We start from the raw sequence: 16,747 nt of genomic DNA, 5'->3' as shown, positions 1-16,747 counted from the left end.
ATGCTCCCTAGTCAGTCAACGCAGATGCCGCTGACAAGGCACAACCTCCTTCCATCCACGCGTACTACGCACTGAGTCGACAGGAGCTAGAACTGCTAGAATAGCAAATTCAAAGCCTCTGATTGGTCAGTTAGTTGGATGGTTTCGATAATACCTTTTCAGATGAGTCTTGCGTAAGACAGTTTTGTTAATGCCAAATTTTGAATGACTTACGCAATACGTAACTTTTTGAACGTACGTACGAAAAGTTACGTGTACTTAGCGAAGTTTCGTTAATCTCTGCCCTGATAAGGAAAAGCTCTGGTTTTCTACCTGCCATTGTTCTGATGGTATTTGAGCCTCACATGTCACAATGGGACCGAGATCTGCTCAGGGGCCGTATTATCAAAACTTCGTAACTTTTTGTACTTCCGACAAAAAAGTTACGTGTTACGTAAGTACACCCTAATTTTGTCATTATCAAAACATTCGTACGTAAGACTTAGCTAAAAGCGTACTATCAAAACCATCTGGCCAACTGACCAATCAGAGGCTTTGGATTTGTTTACATTCTGTGAACTTCGATGGCGGGAATCGATGCCTTCGATGGTATCGACTAACGAATGCTGTCTGTCGGTATTGAGTCGGTATTGATCCTTTTTGGCCCAGAAAAAGCCGTTCTAAAATAGTTGTGAATTCTTTATAATAGACAGCGTGAGTTGAAGAAGAAATCTGTGTACGGAGCTAAAAATTATGGTTGGCAGAGATATAAAGTACCGACTAGAAGGAATGAATGATGAGCGTAGAGCGCGAAAGCTTTGCTTTCGCGCTTGTAAAATATAACGTAATATGCATTTGCTTGTAAAATATAACGTAAAAGGAAAAAAACAGTTTCTGGCATTAACTAAATTGAATTTTTTACCAATAGCGCTGTTTAGCACACAAAGGATCAAGAAACACATCAACCACGTCTGTCAGGGACTGAGTAAAGCCCACGGAGTTCTGCGTGCCTTATCAAATGTATTGCCTTTTCCTTCATTAAAAACGCTTTTTTACGCATTGTCTTTATCTAAACTAGTAATCTGGGGTGGTGTACCTTTCAATACAAAAAAACGGTCATCACATTACTTAATAAATCGTTGCGTTCTATGCTTAGTTAGGGTTAGGTATGACGATAATAATATTCCTTTGATATGCACTAACGAATTATATAGGCGGTCGAAAATTTTAAAACTTGACGATATGTTCAGATTTCAACTTTTAAAGTTCATGAATAGAGCACTTTACCATGCTGAGCGTCTTTTTAAAACTGCTTTCTCCCCTCTTGTTGCTCAGCATTCTCACAACACCAGGGGCGTTCGATTTAACCTACCACCGGCTCGTTTAGACATAGAAAAAAGCGGTACCGTTTTTAATTGTGTCAAATATTTTAACGAATTGCCCGATAAGTTCAAACAAGATTGCTCTAAAATGTTGTTAAAATAAAATACCGTGATTTTATCCTTAACCAGCATTAATTTGACTTCGATTATTATGCAAGTTTTTAGGTATTTTGACTAGATGTTTATAGTTGTACTCTGTTTTACTAAGTGTAATGTTGACATTGCCTATTTTTGGCTGATTTTTCTACTATGACATACGGTTATCAGTTTTTAAGGCTTTTGTCAATGGTTTTGCTAATTTTAAAATTTTGTTACTTATTTGTTCAAATCGTCGTCTTGTTATCATTGGAATTGAGTCTTGTACCTATTGTTTTGCCTGCGAAGCTTTTTTTAGCTTATATGGGCATTCACCTGGAAGCCTTGCTATTTTATTTCACGTCTCTTTTTATTTTTCATTGTAACGTGTGCTCCTGTGTGAATAAATAAAAATAAATAAAAAATAATCACATATTTTGATCGTGCAAATGTTGCATGATCAAGTTACACGTACAGCAGAATGAGGTGGATGTGCAAGTAGGTTCCCCGTCCTATAACTCCTGCCCTTATGCTCAGCCAGCCTAGTATAGAAATTGCGTGATATCATACCGACGTACGCTGATGCGCACTGCGCACAACTATATCTGTAAACTAGTGACGATCGCACAAGAACAGGTAGGGTATCCTTAAACCTGAAAATTCTAAAATTGTTAATTCCTTTGACATAGCTTCAGATGCGGGGCCAAAGTAGGGAAAAGAAATATCTATCGTTTTTCCGCGCCAGATGAAATAGTTCCCATATATTCTACTCCTTCGACCGAGATCAGTCAAATCCATGACCACCTCCCAACCAAAACGTAAAAAACTGCATTTCTTCTCCCATAGCTGATTCGGCCGTGCATATTTATTCTTTAATACATGTATTTATTACTCTATTAATTTCGGCATGTGAAAGCATCATGAAACTACACTCATTGCCATCGTCACTGTCTAAATTTTGTTGAATAAACTAGGAGTCACCGGTCGAGATTCGAACCCTTGCCAAGACTACAATATTAAAAAACAGTTTCATACTTATACCTACACACATTCAACCTATTTTAACAATTAAATATATTAAAATTATCATAGTATAGGCTGAATCACGACCATCTATTACCAAAATCCGATACAAGAACAGCGATAACAGAGGAACGAGTCCAAAGACCAGCATAAAGGAAGAACTTATGCCGAACTCTGACGAAAATAAAGTGGCGAAAACGAGAATAACAACGGTTGAGTAATCAGTCATCTTTTAAGCATACATTAGCATCTATCAATTGATCAGTAATCAACCAATCATTATCAATTTATCATTTATCAATCAATTAGTTACCAATTGCTCGGTCATCAATTAATCAAACATCAGTTGATCAGTCATAAATTAATCAGTTATCAATTAATAATTTATTAAATAATCATCTATCAATTAATCATTTGTCAATAATTCATATATCAATTAATCATTTGTCGATAATTAATATATCAATTAATCATTTATTAATCATAATTCTAGGAAATGGGCAACTAATTGGGGATGAGCATATTAGAAATGATGTTGAGTGTCAATTAGTTATGAGGAACTTGGTGCAGCAATGTTCACGGCTCTTCAAGAAGCAGCTTCTGACAAACGGCACAGGGCAAGAAGTAATCATGAGCCCAAAAATTAACGTTACGGCTTCCAGAAGCCGAAAGGGTATAGTGACTTACGGCTTCTAAAAATAAGCACATTCTCTTCTGGGCCCAGGGGCCATACTTTCAAAATTCGCTAAGTGAACGTAAGTACTTACGCTCTATTTTCTTGTCTATGATTGGTGGATTTTTCTTGAAAGGCCGTCAATGATTGGCTGATGAACTTACGATCTCTTAACTTTTTTTGAAAGTATAGGCCCAGGTGAGGAGTCGTCTAGTAGGTGTTGGTGTGCCTGTGAAGTTCCATCATCCATAAAGAGCAATTACGATAATCCAAGGCGCAGATGGACACAAGGAGTGGCAACGGGAACAACACAGGTGGGAGTAGCAAGGATGGTGACTGAAGATAAATGATCTGTATGTTGGCGGCCAGCGTTGCTTGACTGGAGGGAAAGCCTCAAAAACCGTTAGAGTAAAGTCGTCGCTACCTGTCTAGCCGCTGATGACTGCGTTAAATTTGAAATGTGATTAGGTGGGGATGATTATAGCTCGTGGATTATAGCGAAACGGATTTTAACTCTTCCAATTAGTTGCCAGTAAAAAAATGAAAAATGATTTACTCGAATTTAGCCTTTCGTGTCTAGTTTTCTTCTTGAAGCTCATGTACTTTAATAAAACTAAATAGACCAAAATAACCTAATGCTTACATAATACAATAGCCCAGGTATTGGAATCATAAAAATATTTATTCCATATAATTATTTTTTTCTCTAAAATTTTCTATAAATTACCGGACATGAATTTAAATGCACTCACAACATTAAATAACTCCTATAACAAAAGTGTTAAATACCTCTTAGTCCTATATTCCATTCAAATATTACTACTGTTAAGTTAGATTGCAAATAATTTTTTCTCAATAAAACGGATTAAAAATACGAACTCTAATCATTTTTTGGTAAGGTTAAACTTTTAGCTTCATCCAAAGTCTACGAATAATTATGTTATCATATGACTATTACAGTCCTATAGCGTTAATTTTTATAAGTTTTTTTATTCATGTTACCATAGACATTTTATATTTGACTAAATCTCGGCAATGTTCGTCGCCGAGGAGTTCAGGTTCGTGATAGAATAGAATTTGCCCCTATTGAGATTGAGTGCATTGATTTCTCTTTGATCTTATGGATTTTAATAAACTTTTTTAAACGTAATGGCCTCGTGTTGCAGAGACACACTTAATATAAACTAATATTTCAAATAAAATTTTGCTTCCTACTTCACGAACAATTACATTGCAGTTCATTGGACAATTTTGTTGAAGTGCTCGTCGATCAGTTTTACAAGAGAATTTGACTGCAGTTAGTTCTACAGTAATACAGTAAGTTCTGGAACGCTAATAATTATAACTTTATATCACGATGGTAATTATACGAGATTAGAGAGGGCTTAGCGGTCAGCTCGGTCAGATTGGAGACTTTATATGCAGCATTTATATGTGAACTTTATCAAGGTCGGACAAAATGCGTGACGTTAATTCTGATTTAACTTTATCATTTCACTAATTTCGATGATGGAAGCCTGCAGCACGTGTAAGCATGCAGCACGTGTAAGCATGCAGCACGTGTAAGCATGCAGCACGTGTAAGCATGCAGCACGTGTAAGCATGCAGCACGTTTAAGCATGCAGCACGTGTAAGCATGCAGCGCGTTTAAGCATGCAGCACGTGTAAGCATGCAGCTCGTTTAAGCATGCAGCGCGTTTAAGCATGCAGCACGTGTAAGCATGCAGCACGTGTAGGTATCGATAATATATAATATGATGAAGTTCAAGTACGTTAAAGAAAGAAATGGGCACTGAAGAATTCAACTTCAAATCATTTCTCCTTTGATGTTTTAAAATGCTGTATAATGAATTTAAGAGACCCACTAACTCACATTTCTGAGCTAAACGAATATTGATTTAGTGACATTACAATCATAACCATCAATCGGGACTTCGCGTCGAACAATAATCCATCCATCAAACTTTGGATCTGGTTATTGGAAAACTTTCTTGAAGGGAATTTAGCAAATATTGTAGATTTTAGTGTTGCACTGTTGATGAAACGAACTGAATTGCAATTGGTTTCGTACGATCCCAAAGGCCACAAAATTATACTATTTTCTTCATACGAGGGTGCTTCAAAAAGTTTATGGAAAATGTACATACTGAAATTTCTATGAAAATAATACGAAGCCAATGCACCAGAAGGATCCTGTTTCGATGTTATATATGTTGATTTACTCGAGATCAAGTAAAATATTACGGCTTTTTATTATGATTGCGTAAATATTTTGATACAATTTTCCAAGAAAATCTCTGAAAAATGTCTTAGGAAGCAGCATCGGCGCGCAATCTTCCATCACGATAATGCACTGGCGCATGGCGCTTGGCAGACAAGAGTTTGCTACGTGAATTTCGATCCGAAATCATTCAGCTTTCACTTTATAGGACCGAAATAGCTCCTCCAACTTTTTTTCATCTTCAAACCTGGCAAAATGATGCAAAGGTACCCTGTTATTCTCAATTGAAGCAAAAAAAGAGCTCCCAAAACATGGTTCAAATCGCGGGCTTCTAAATTTCACACGGATGGACTTTATGGCCGGTATATCAGCGTTCATAGAAATGTATTTACCTAGATAAAGCATATTTATGTAAAAAAAACTTATGATTTTGATCCTATTTTTATAGCACTTCTCTTTAACTTCACTTCTTGTCTGTCTGTCTGTCTGTCTGTCTGTCTGTCTGCTACAAATCTTATAATCGAAATTTAACACACTTCTACTTATCCTATTGATCTGAAATTTTGCACACTTGCGTACAGTTGAAAAAGCAAGAATCAAATTACAAAATAAATGATTTTAAAAAGTAAAAAAAATGTTCAATATAAAAAAATGTGAAAAAATAATTTTGTCAGCTACAAATCTTATGAGTGATATATGACACACTTTAACTTGTCCAATTGATCTGAAATTTTGCACACTTGTGTGAAATCGAAGGCAATGCATGAATCAATTGACAGAATAAATAATTTTGAAAAAAATTTATATATTAAAAAAATTGAAAAATTACTTTTTTAATATTCGAAAATAAAATGAGAAATTCATTTTACATCTTTAACATTGGAGACACTGGATTCTTTAGAAGTGTTGTCTTTAAAAAGTAATTATTGAACGTATATTATTTGAACTGTTATTTCCCACGAACTTCTAGAAACCCCATCGTACAATTTTTAGAAACCCCCTCGTGCCCCCTCGTACGTAAACCCCAATTTTTGCTCGTGCAAAAATTTGCTTAGTAGTTATCACAGTCAAATACAGGTCAATGGGTTAGAGCAAGTCAAATGATTGAAAGTTCTAATCAACTGTAATTAGTGACGTCGATACGCAAATTGTGACATATGAATCCACGGAAGAAAAACGAAAACTTTGACGACACGTGCAATGAAATTACAATTTGTGATTCAATTCACCGCAGCGCAGCAATGCGGCAAAACTTTTGAAAGTTGTTAAAGGCCTTGACGCTAACGTTTGATGATCAGTTGGACTTGGCAGCCAGTGTCAGGAGGTGACCCAACCAGCGGGACAAAATTACAAATTTTTTTTTTTAGCGTAGTTAAAAATATCTTGCAAAGAATTTGTTTCACTGTCGGAAGCATTCCCATGCAAAGCTGAGAAAATAAAAAAAAATCTTTTGCAACTTAGACAAATTTGACCGAGACTTGAACATTAGAATTCCTAATAGTTGATTTATTTACAGTATATAAGCTTGGACCTGACTCTTGTCTTTTTTTATAACTGACCTGCTGACTCAGTTCAATAGCTGAGAGCTGCTGGCTCCTGTTGCGTAAGAGAAACATGACTGCTGAGTCATGTTCTGTAAGTGAAGCCGGGCTGCTAAGGCATGTTTTGCAAGTGAAACGGGGCTGCAGATTCATGTTCTATAGATGCAACATGGCTGCTAAGTCCAGGTTATATTTTTAGATCTGGCCTGCAAACTTCTTTCTCTAGGAGGAATGAACTCATTTCAATTGTAGAGACTACCAGTAAGATCGGAAAAATATATTTGTTTCTATATCAAAAAACTGAATCCATATTTCATTCTGCACGAGAATTTGCGCAAATCTTCAGGATGAGATTCAGTAAGGTGTATATCTCAATCCCAGATATCAAATATTTTGTCCATCATCAATAAGAAGGTAACATTAAATTTTTAATTCTTTTATTGTATATTTTAGAGATTTTTACAATTGGACTTCTCAGTGTAAAAAGTGGTACGGTAATGATGGCTTGTCCATGGATTGTAGGAGGGCTTTTCTTGGCGCTGTATCTCACGCACGCGGCAGTACTCGGCGACCAATCAACCTTTGCGGCCATGAAAACGGGTGAGTGGCGATATTTTGGATTCAGATTAGGTTAAGCTGCAGATTATATTAATAAATTTTTTACCAGATGCCTTAATTGAATTATGCATCATTTGGTGACAGATCATGGCCATTGACAAAAGAATTAAGCGTATTGAGCAGTATAATTTCGTTCATAAAATAACCTTGCTATCCTTAGTAAGACGTACGAGGCCGTCTGAGACCCAGGGCGCCTCTAGTCCCAACGGGCAGGTCGACCTTGTCGCCTAACAGGAACTTGTATTGTGTTATTTCCAGATAGTTTTAATGCGTCATTTGTCGACTAAGGATTTGAGATGTCAACTGGAAAACTTGATAGATGGATGTTTTATACGGTCGAATAATATGAAAACGAAGTTTAACTATTCTTTAGCAAAAATGTTAAATGAGGAAATTTAGTTATTAGATAATATTAGATTCAAAGCCTATTATTACAACACTTCTCTTTAACTTCACTTCTTGTCTGTCTGTCTGTCTGTCTGCTACAAACCTTGTAATAGAAATTTAATACACTTCTACTTATCCTATCGATCTGAAATTTTGCATACTTGTGTATAGTTGGAGACAATGCATGAATCAAATGTCACAATAAATGATTTTGAATATTAAAAAAATTAAATTTTTCAGTATGAAAAAAATTGAAAAAATAATTTTGTCAGCTACAAATCTTATAACTGATATTTGACACATTTTTACCTGTCTAATTGATCTGAAAATTTGCACACTTGTGTGAAGTCAGAGGCAATGCATGAATCAAGTAACGCAATAAATAATTTTGAAAAAATTATATATTAAAAAAATTGAAGTGTTGTCTTTAAAAAGTAATTTTTAAACTTATATTATTTTTACAACAGTTCTCTTTAACTACTACACTTCTTGTTTGTCTGTCTGCTACAAATCTTATAAGCGAAATTTAACACACTTCTACTTATCCTATCGATCTTAAATTTTGCACACTTGTGTAAAGTTGAAGACAATGCAAGAATCAAATGACAAAATAAATGATTTTTAAAATATGCATATTTTTTCAATATAAAAAAATTAAAAAAATAATTTTTCAGCTACAAATCTTATAACTGGTATTTGACACATTTTTACCTGTCCAATTGATCTGAAATTTTGCACACTTGTGTGAAGTCGGAGGCAATGCATGAATCAATTGACAGAATAAATAATTTTGAAATAAATGTATGTATTAAAAAAATTGAAATTAATTTTTTTAATATTCGAAAATAAAATGAGAAATTCATTGTACATCTTTAACATTGGATACACTAGATTCTTTAGAATTTTTATCTTTAAAAAGTATTTTTAAACGTATATTATTACCACACTTCTCTTTAACTTTACTTCTCGTTGTTTGTCTGTCTGCTACAAATCTTATAATCGATATTTAACACACTTCTACCTGTCCAATCGGTCTGAAATTTTTCACCCTTGCGTAAAGTTGGAGACACTGCATGAATCAATTGACAAATAAATAATAATTTAAAAAATTGACAAAAATTTAATATTTAGAAATAAAATAATAAATTCATTATCCATGTGCAACCTCCGACACACTGACTTCTTTGAAAATGTGGTCTTTAAAAATTACTTTTTAAACGCATATTATTAATCATGAGAGTTAATCGCAAAGGGAACAGAACTGATAGATTTTCAGATTGAATATTATAATAATATACGTTTAAAAATTACTTTTTAAAGACAAACACTTCTAAAGAATCTAGTGTATCCAATGTTAAAGATGTACCTACAATGAATTTCTCATTTTATTTTCGAATATTAAAAAAATTAAGTTTCAATATTTTTAATACATGAATTTATTTCAAAATTATTTATTCTGTCAATTGATTCATGCATTGCCTCCGACTTCACACAAGTGTGCAAAATTTCAGATCAATTGGACAGGTAAAAATGTGTCAAATATCAGTTATGAGACTTGTAGCTGGAAAAATAATTTTTTTAATTTTTTTATATTGAAAAAAAATTATATATTTATTTTGAAAATAATTTATTTTGTCATTTGATTCTTGCATTAACTTCAACTTTACGCAAGAGTGCAAAATTTCAGATCGATAGGATAGGTAGAAGTGTGTTAAATTCTGATTATAAAATTTGTAGCAGAGAAGTGTAACAAACACTTCTCTCTGACAAACAAGAAGTGTAGTTAAAGAGAAGTGTTGTAAAAATAATAAACGTTTAAAAATTACTTTTTAAAGACAACACTTCCAAAGAACCCAGTGTCTTCAATCTTACAGATGTACAATGAATTTCTCATTTAACTTTCAAATTGAAAAAATTAATTTTTCAAATTTTTTAATATATAATTTTTTTTTCAAAATCATTTATCCTGTCAATTGATTCATGCATTGCCTCTGACTTCACACAAGTGTGCAAAATTTCAGATCAATTAGACAGGAAAAAGTGTGTCAAATATCAGTTATGAGATTTGCAGCTGACAAAATTATTTTCTAAATTTTTTTTCATATTGAAATTTTTTTTTTTAATTTTAAAATCATTTATTTTGACATTCGATTCATGCATTGTCTCCAACACACAAGTGTGCAAAATTTCAGATCGATAGGATAAGTAGAAGTGTGTTAAATTTCGATTACAAGATTTGTAGCAGACAGACAAACAGACAAGAAGTGAAGTTAAGGAGAAGTGTTGTAATAACATAACATAACATAGTGATGTCGGCTCTGAAGTGTAGGCCTGATGTGGCCTGTCGCCGATTCTTTTCCATTTCGTGCCTTGTTCATAGATCTAAACTCGTGTCATTTGACCGGATCTTTTCATGACTGGCGATAGTTTGAAGAAGCTACTAGACTTCCACCGGGTTCGATAAGGAGCTAGGCTCAGCTACAAATCTTATAACTGATATTTGACACACTTTTACCTGTCTAATTGATCTGAAATTTTGCACACTTGTGTGAAATCAGAGGCAATGCACGTATCAATTAACAGAATAAATAATTTTGAAAAAATTTATATATTAAAAAATTTATATATATTTAAAAAATTTAAAAGGTAATTTTTTAATTTTCGAAAATTAGATGAGAAATTCATTATAAATCTGTAAGATTGGAGATACTGGAATCTTTGGGAGTTTTGTCTTTAAAAAGTAGTTTTTAAATGTATATTATTTTTAATATTAATATATGAAAAAAATAAATTTTTACAATTATTTATTCTGTCAATTGATTCATGCCTTGTCTTCAACTTTGCACAAGTGTGCAAAATTTCTGATTGATTGGACCGGTAGAAGTGTGTTGAATAACGATTATAAGATTTGTAGAAGAAAAAATTATTTTTTCGAATTACAAAAAAATTTTGTATTAATTTTAAAATTATATATTCTGCTAATTGATTCATGCATTGTCTTCAACTTTACGCAAGTGTGCCAAATTTTAGATCAATTGGACAGGTAGAAATGTGTTAAATATTAATTATAAGATTTGTAGCAGACAGGCAAACAAACAAACAGACAAGAAGTGAAGTTAAAGAGAAGTGTTGTAAAAAGTAGTACCGTATTTTAAAATTAGGAAGGAAATGTCTGAATTAGAACTGATGAGTTTCGACACTATCAGAAGCAAAATCACTAACAACCACGGGGGTTTGGCTTAACTTAGCCCAACCGTTCTGGTCTAAATAAAGATATGATGATTGTCTTACCGTTTATAGGGTGCTTAATATCGTTGCTTAGCGCCAATATCTTTGCCGCTGCTTTGGTTTGCTTTGAAAATATTAGTTCAAGTGAAGAAAAGATTTCTCTTTAAAACAGACTTTCTTTTGTTTCAATACGTAAGCAATGTTTGTATTCATAGGTAATTAAAGTCAAATTGCAATAATATTGTAGGGAGAGACCAGCGCTACTCGGGGTCTATACTGCAGAGCACGGCGGTCTTCGGCCGGTCTGCGTGCCTGAGCCTGTGCGGCAACAACCCGCGCTGCCTCGGCTTCAGCTACGCAGGTGACGTATATTGGTCTGCCTCGGCTTCAGCTACGCAGGTAACATGCAGTCTGTTTCAAATAATTTTCTAATCACTAAGCAAATCACAATTGATCACAAGTTACCAAATTATTCTAATCACGCAAATAATGAGAACAATGTCGAGGAAAAATTTCTGATTCAGATTGTAAGAGTTTGTTGTCACTTCAAAGGAACCATACGCCTTTCGGCTTCGTCCAGGTTTTATTTGTATTTTTCTTGCTAATGCTATACAATGCTATACAATTGCTATACAAACAAATGCTATACAATTTGTCTTGGGAGTGGGGGTGGGTGATCGCGTGCGTACAAGCTGCCAAGCGGGCCACCCCGTGTTTAATTATTGTGTGGGAGCTAGCTATGTTATTGTCGATTCTGGATGCTGTTCTGTCTGCGAAGTAGCCTGCTTGTGTTTTTGTTGCGGACGGATGATATGAGTTTACGTATTGGAGTTGATTTGTTGTAGTTGCCTCTGTGTGAGTCAGTTTCATTCAGTTTTGGGTCACTTGTTTGTTATTAAGGGGCAAAGTTTGCTTTATGGAAGGATCTGATATAGGACGTATAAGTATTTGCGTTTGGAGTTTGCAATTACAGGAATTTCGCTAATAAGGCCAATGGCGCACATGGAGTTGTAATACTTTTAGTGAAAATCTGGGGAACATTGTGATGGGAGATATTTGAATTATTACTTTTCTTTTTGTTGGATGTTATTTGAAGTTGTTTGTATCCCATGTTCATGAAAAGTTCGCAAAGAACGATGTTCATTGATGTCTTGTGGAGTTCAAATCAGAATTAGTCAAATATTCTGGGAAAGTTTACATCCTTCACAGAAAGGTTCAGTCCGTAGTCGTGCATTCTCGGTTTGTCGATGTACCGAATTAACGAGAGGCGAGAGAGATTTGGCTGGCGCACTTTAGAAGCTCCCCAATGGTTTGGTGGGGACTGGTTCGTTGAATCCGGATGCAAATACAATTATTCTTTATATTGTTGGTCGGTGCTTTTTTTCTTGGGTCACAGTCAGCAAACTGAGTTTAAGCTGCGGAGGGTGGAGAGTTATTCTTGATGTTTCTGGCGGCGGTCTTTAATTTAGTTACTTATGAGGTTGAAGTCATCTTTTTTGTGTCGGCTTTGTTATCTTCGTGATTGAAGGAAAAATAGAAAATTTTACGTGAGTCACAGTCAATTGAAGGCGGCGTCGAAATCGTTATTGTCTTTCAGCGAGTTGAAGCCGTTGATGTCGCGCTAGGCCGTTTGAAATATTGAGTCTTTGTTAGTAAGGCTATTTGAAATAAGACGTATGTGTTAAAAGGTGGTAAAAGGTAAAAAAGGTGTTAAAGGTAAAAGGTAAGAGGTAATCAAGGCGGTGCAGGATATATAGTGTTGTTGCCTCTACCTCTGTGAAAGGTCCGCGCTAGACGCTAGCAAGACTCAACTTCGCGGCCCTTTAATTCAAATATTCAAGCTCATGTCATGGTATCTATTTAATGCCACTCTGATTATATATCTCTTACATGATCCACCTGAGAACAAAGATTCGACGACTAACGTGAGAGACAAGCAAACGCATTCATCTCCAGACATGGTAATGGTAGGCAACGAAGTCATTACAGCGGTGCAGAAAAACGTCTACTCCTTCGGCGGTCGAGCCGACGCAATACTACTACAGTGAGTGCTACATACCTGCGATCGTGCCAGCTGACGACGTGGGGTGTCCTACTAAAGTGTCCATTCCTTTTATAAGCACGGTGCCTCCACCCCGGGTCTCGAGTCGCGACCACCCCGGTTTTCGCAGAGCCGTCTCGGTCACTTGACAATTTTGATGCTTAATCAGTATCCCACATTCAACCAACCTCCTCTGCGTTCACGGTCTCAATTAGATCCTCTCCAATATCAGTAAAAGAACGAGCCTAACCATCGAGCACGCTAGAGGGCATTAACGCCTATGAATTTAAGTGTTCAAACCAATAGCATCGTTAGGCCACAGCCACTGCTCGAGTCAATCTCGTTGTCATGGACGTGTAAGCATAACACGACTCCCCACAAACAAACTTATAACCTAACTTCATTCTCTATAGCAACTTAGCAAGGTGGATAGTCGGAGTGTGGAGGGAGGGTCATGCATGGGTATTCATGGAGTCATGGAGACAAGACTAGCTTGCGCAGTGGAAGGGGCTTGCGGTGTTTCTAGCACGGATTGCTGCTTTGCAGCTCTGGCAGATTGTAGCTGTGCAGTGTGCATGCTTAGGTTAAGCGTTGAATCCAGAGCTAGTTTTAAGATTTGAGTTCTTGGTATGCCGTATGCGGCTGCGCCACTCCAACCATTGAGTCCGGTAAAAGAGAGAAAACAAGGTATTAGATGGAAATGCAGTTGGATTTACATTAGAGTTGTAATAAACTGAGGCATATAATAAATCAAGCCACTAGTTCCCATCGACATGCAGGGAAAGTTGGGTTATGATAAATCCTGCAAGCTTGGGAAAAAGAGCAATATGCTCGAACTTCAAGAACAGAACTTTTCATATCGCATGTCACGAAAGCCCATGGAGTTGGAGATTACGCACTAATCCTTAAAATAACTGTTAATTGCGCTGTACGATAATAATTAAAGTTATAGCATCCAAAACCTTGATTCTAATTTGCAGGAAGTTCGTGCCAGCTGATGAGCTGCGTGACGGGCCTGGTGGCGGCGGCAGGTTGGATCTCCTACGAAATGACTTTACTTCTTCGCCATTACACGGTGAGAAGAATGTCTCCTCAGACTTCATTCTCTATAATTTTGCTAGCTTAAATTACAACAGGCATCCATAATCGCAACGTCAGTAGCTGACCGAAGAAAATATTTTTTTAGATTACGTCTGTTTAGTATTGATTACTAGTATATACTACCAGTGTTGACCAACATCGTTCTTATCAGGTATTGACTATCAAAAATTTATTCCTCTCTGGAAACTATGTTGCTCTGAAAAAAAACACAATGAAATAAGTAGGAGATAGGCTGACAGGTAAAATAGTATGATCTGTCGATTTGTTGCTTCTTGGCCATTATTATAACTTACCTAGACGTCAACTCCTTACTTGTATTAATCATGCGTCTCGAAAAGCAGCGTCTCTGTTTAAAAAAAAATTTTCACATCCAAAGCACGATACACAGAAGATCCTAAAACTGCGAAGTACGCCATGCTCATTCTCAAATTGTCCAGCAATACCGTGTAAAGGAACCTGAGAGTCTTTATTAGTTATTAACTAGCCGTACCTGGTTGATGCCAGGGAGCTGTCATATCACGTAACGCTCTTGTCACTACCAGGTTGTATTACTTTGCGAGGAGTATGATTGTTTTGCTGCAGCTATGCTCAAGTGCTCAATTGATGTAAATATTGTTCGTCCAAAGCCCCAAGGTGCCTGTGTGACCTGCCCCTGCCCCGTAGTAAAAGAGTGCGTGAGCTACTCAACCCTCGAACCCATGCCGTTCGCCTCCAAATACCAGGCCACCTACGCCGCTCTGCCAGGCTACGTCTGCTCCGCGGCTCAGCCCTTCATTGACCAGCGCCTACAGGATAAAAGTATGTCCAGGGAGAATGGCTTCGTTAGTAGGATTTATTACTAGAATTGTATGTTAATTTTAAAATTCTATTAGTGTTAGTTGAATTTAACTTAATTTTTAGTGTCGATGCAATTATATAATTTAGCGATAGTAAAGTGAAACGCGAGAAAGAAAAATTATCAAGCCCTCATCGGCGAATACTCAACCATTTGCAACATAGTGGTCAGTCTTAGATACGTTTTCGTATCGTGAACTGGAATTTTTTCTTAAACAATCTGATGAATCCTCAATCGTAAGCTTTTTGGGAAACGGTTACCGATCTCAAATAAACGCCTACTGCACTCGCCATCAATCAATGGCCGACTCTAAGTAGAAGCAGTTTAATCTCAACTGACTTCGACCATCGTACACCTACACACTTCGACCAACGTTTATACATCTCAAGCGACACTTACCCACCTCGGGTGAAACTTACACAACGCAAAAGACACCCACAAACCGCAGGCGACACCTACACATTGGGCGACTCCTGCCTTATGTTCCTAGGTCAAATTTTGTCCATATTCGTCCATAGCCACTCTCATGCGTCTCCTTCGTTGTCCGCCGTCCTCAAGTCATCGCTAGGCAGGTCGCTCCTCGATCGGGGCTCTGAGGGTTGCATTGAACGTGACTACCGTGCATCTGCCGTCAGTTCACCAGTTGATGCAAGATGCTGCTGCTTGCCTCCTGTTGAAAGGAGCGAGCAGATACTGACGATACGGGATCCTGCTAAAAAAAACTCAACTGATCGTCTATTGGAGGTCTCGGGCTGCAGTCCCCTTTCTTCTTTCAGCTCAGTCGGCAAAAATTTCTACAGCGTTTGTCCCGCCACAAAATTAGGTCCGCTGAGTCTAAACTCTGGCAGCGGAATGGTTGTTAAAGGTTAAACTCTGTCCTGCACAGTCACCGGTTTTAAAAAAAGTACAAGAATAAGCGACAGACCTCGGGCCTGTTTTGTCAGCGCTGACCCAATAATACTGTACTATTAATAGGAATTTGAAGTATACATAAGGGACACTTCTAATGATAGTTCACAAAGGAAATAGTTACCATTAATGGCACTAATATTAAATTTACTAATAGCAACAGTCCTTTGATTATGGAGGCGTGTCAGGGCGCTCAATCATAAGTGAAAAAAGCTAGCCCTGAAACAAAAAAAACTAGTCAAACGTTATGCACATCAACCTAATCCTATTAAATCAAGTGGCCACTGAAAGGGTCGGAGCATGAGTCGTGAGTTTGATCAAATGCTAATGATGAGAGCTGCGGCTCGGTCTTTCAATGATGTACCAGCATTGTGTCTGAAAGTGCTTCAAAAAGCTAGTTTGGGAAATTTTTCCAGTAATTTGTTGTCCGGTTTTTACTTACGCCCTGTACCCATTTAGAATTCAGACTGATATAGATCTGCCTAGGGTATCAAGTTGATTTCATAATTATCGTTCAATGTACGCAATATTCTGATGAAATTTTTATTTATTACTATATTGAAATTCTTACCTAATAATCTTTGATCGGGATTCGGTAGAGCGGGTGTTCAACTGAGGATATGATATTCAACTAAATACATAACCCATCAGTAGACGCATTCCTCATCTGTGTTTACTTACGCCAGGCTGCAAGTTCGTGAGTCACTGGAATGTTTAAACTCATAACCCATCAG

At 36.5% G+C, this 16,747-nt stretch overlaps 1 protein-coding gene across 1 annotated transcript; it reads left to right on the top strand.

Annotated features, from left to right (window-relative positions):
* Window positions 1–7,394: 7,394 nt before the first annotated feature.
* Window positions 7,395–16,731, top strand: LOC125178713. Its single transcript, XM_047883122.1, has 5 exons — window positions 7,395–7,494; window positions 11,375–11,488; window positions 14,149–14,243; window positions 14,896–15,067; window positions 16,700–16,731. The coding sequence occupies exons 1-5, from the start codon at window positions 7,395–7,397 to the stop codon at window positions 16,729–16,731; spliced, it is 513 nt and encodes a 170-aa protein (XP_047739078.1).
* Window positions 16,732–16,747: the final 16 nt, after the last annotated feature.

The sequence above is a fragment of the Hyalella azteca genome, unplaced genomic scaffold (genome assembly GCF_000764305.2).
Source record: "Hyalella azteca isolate HAZT.00-mixed unplaced genomic scaffold, Hazt_2.0.2 contig123, whole genome shotgun sequence".
Lineage (NCBI taxonomy): Eukaryota > Metazoa > Arthropoda > Malacostraca > Amphipoda > Hyalellidae > Hyalella > Hyalella azteca.
This window is presented reverse-complemented; position numbering and strand designations above follow the sequence as displayed.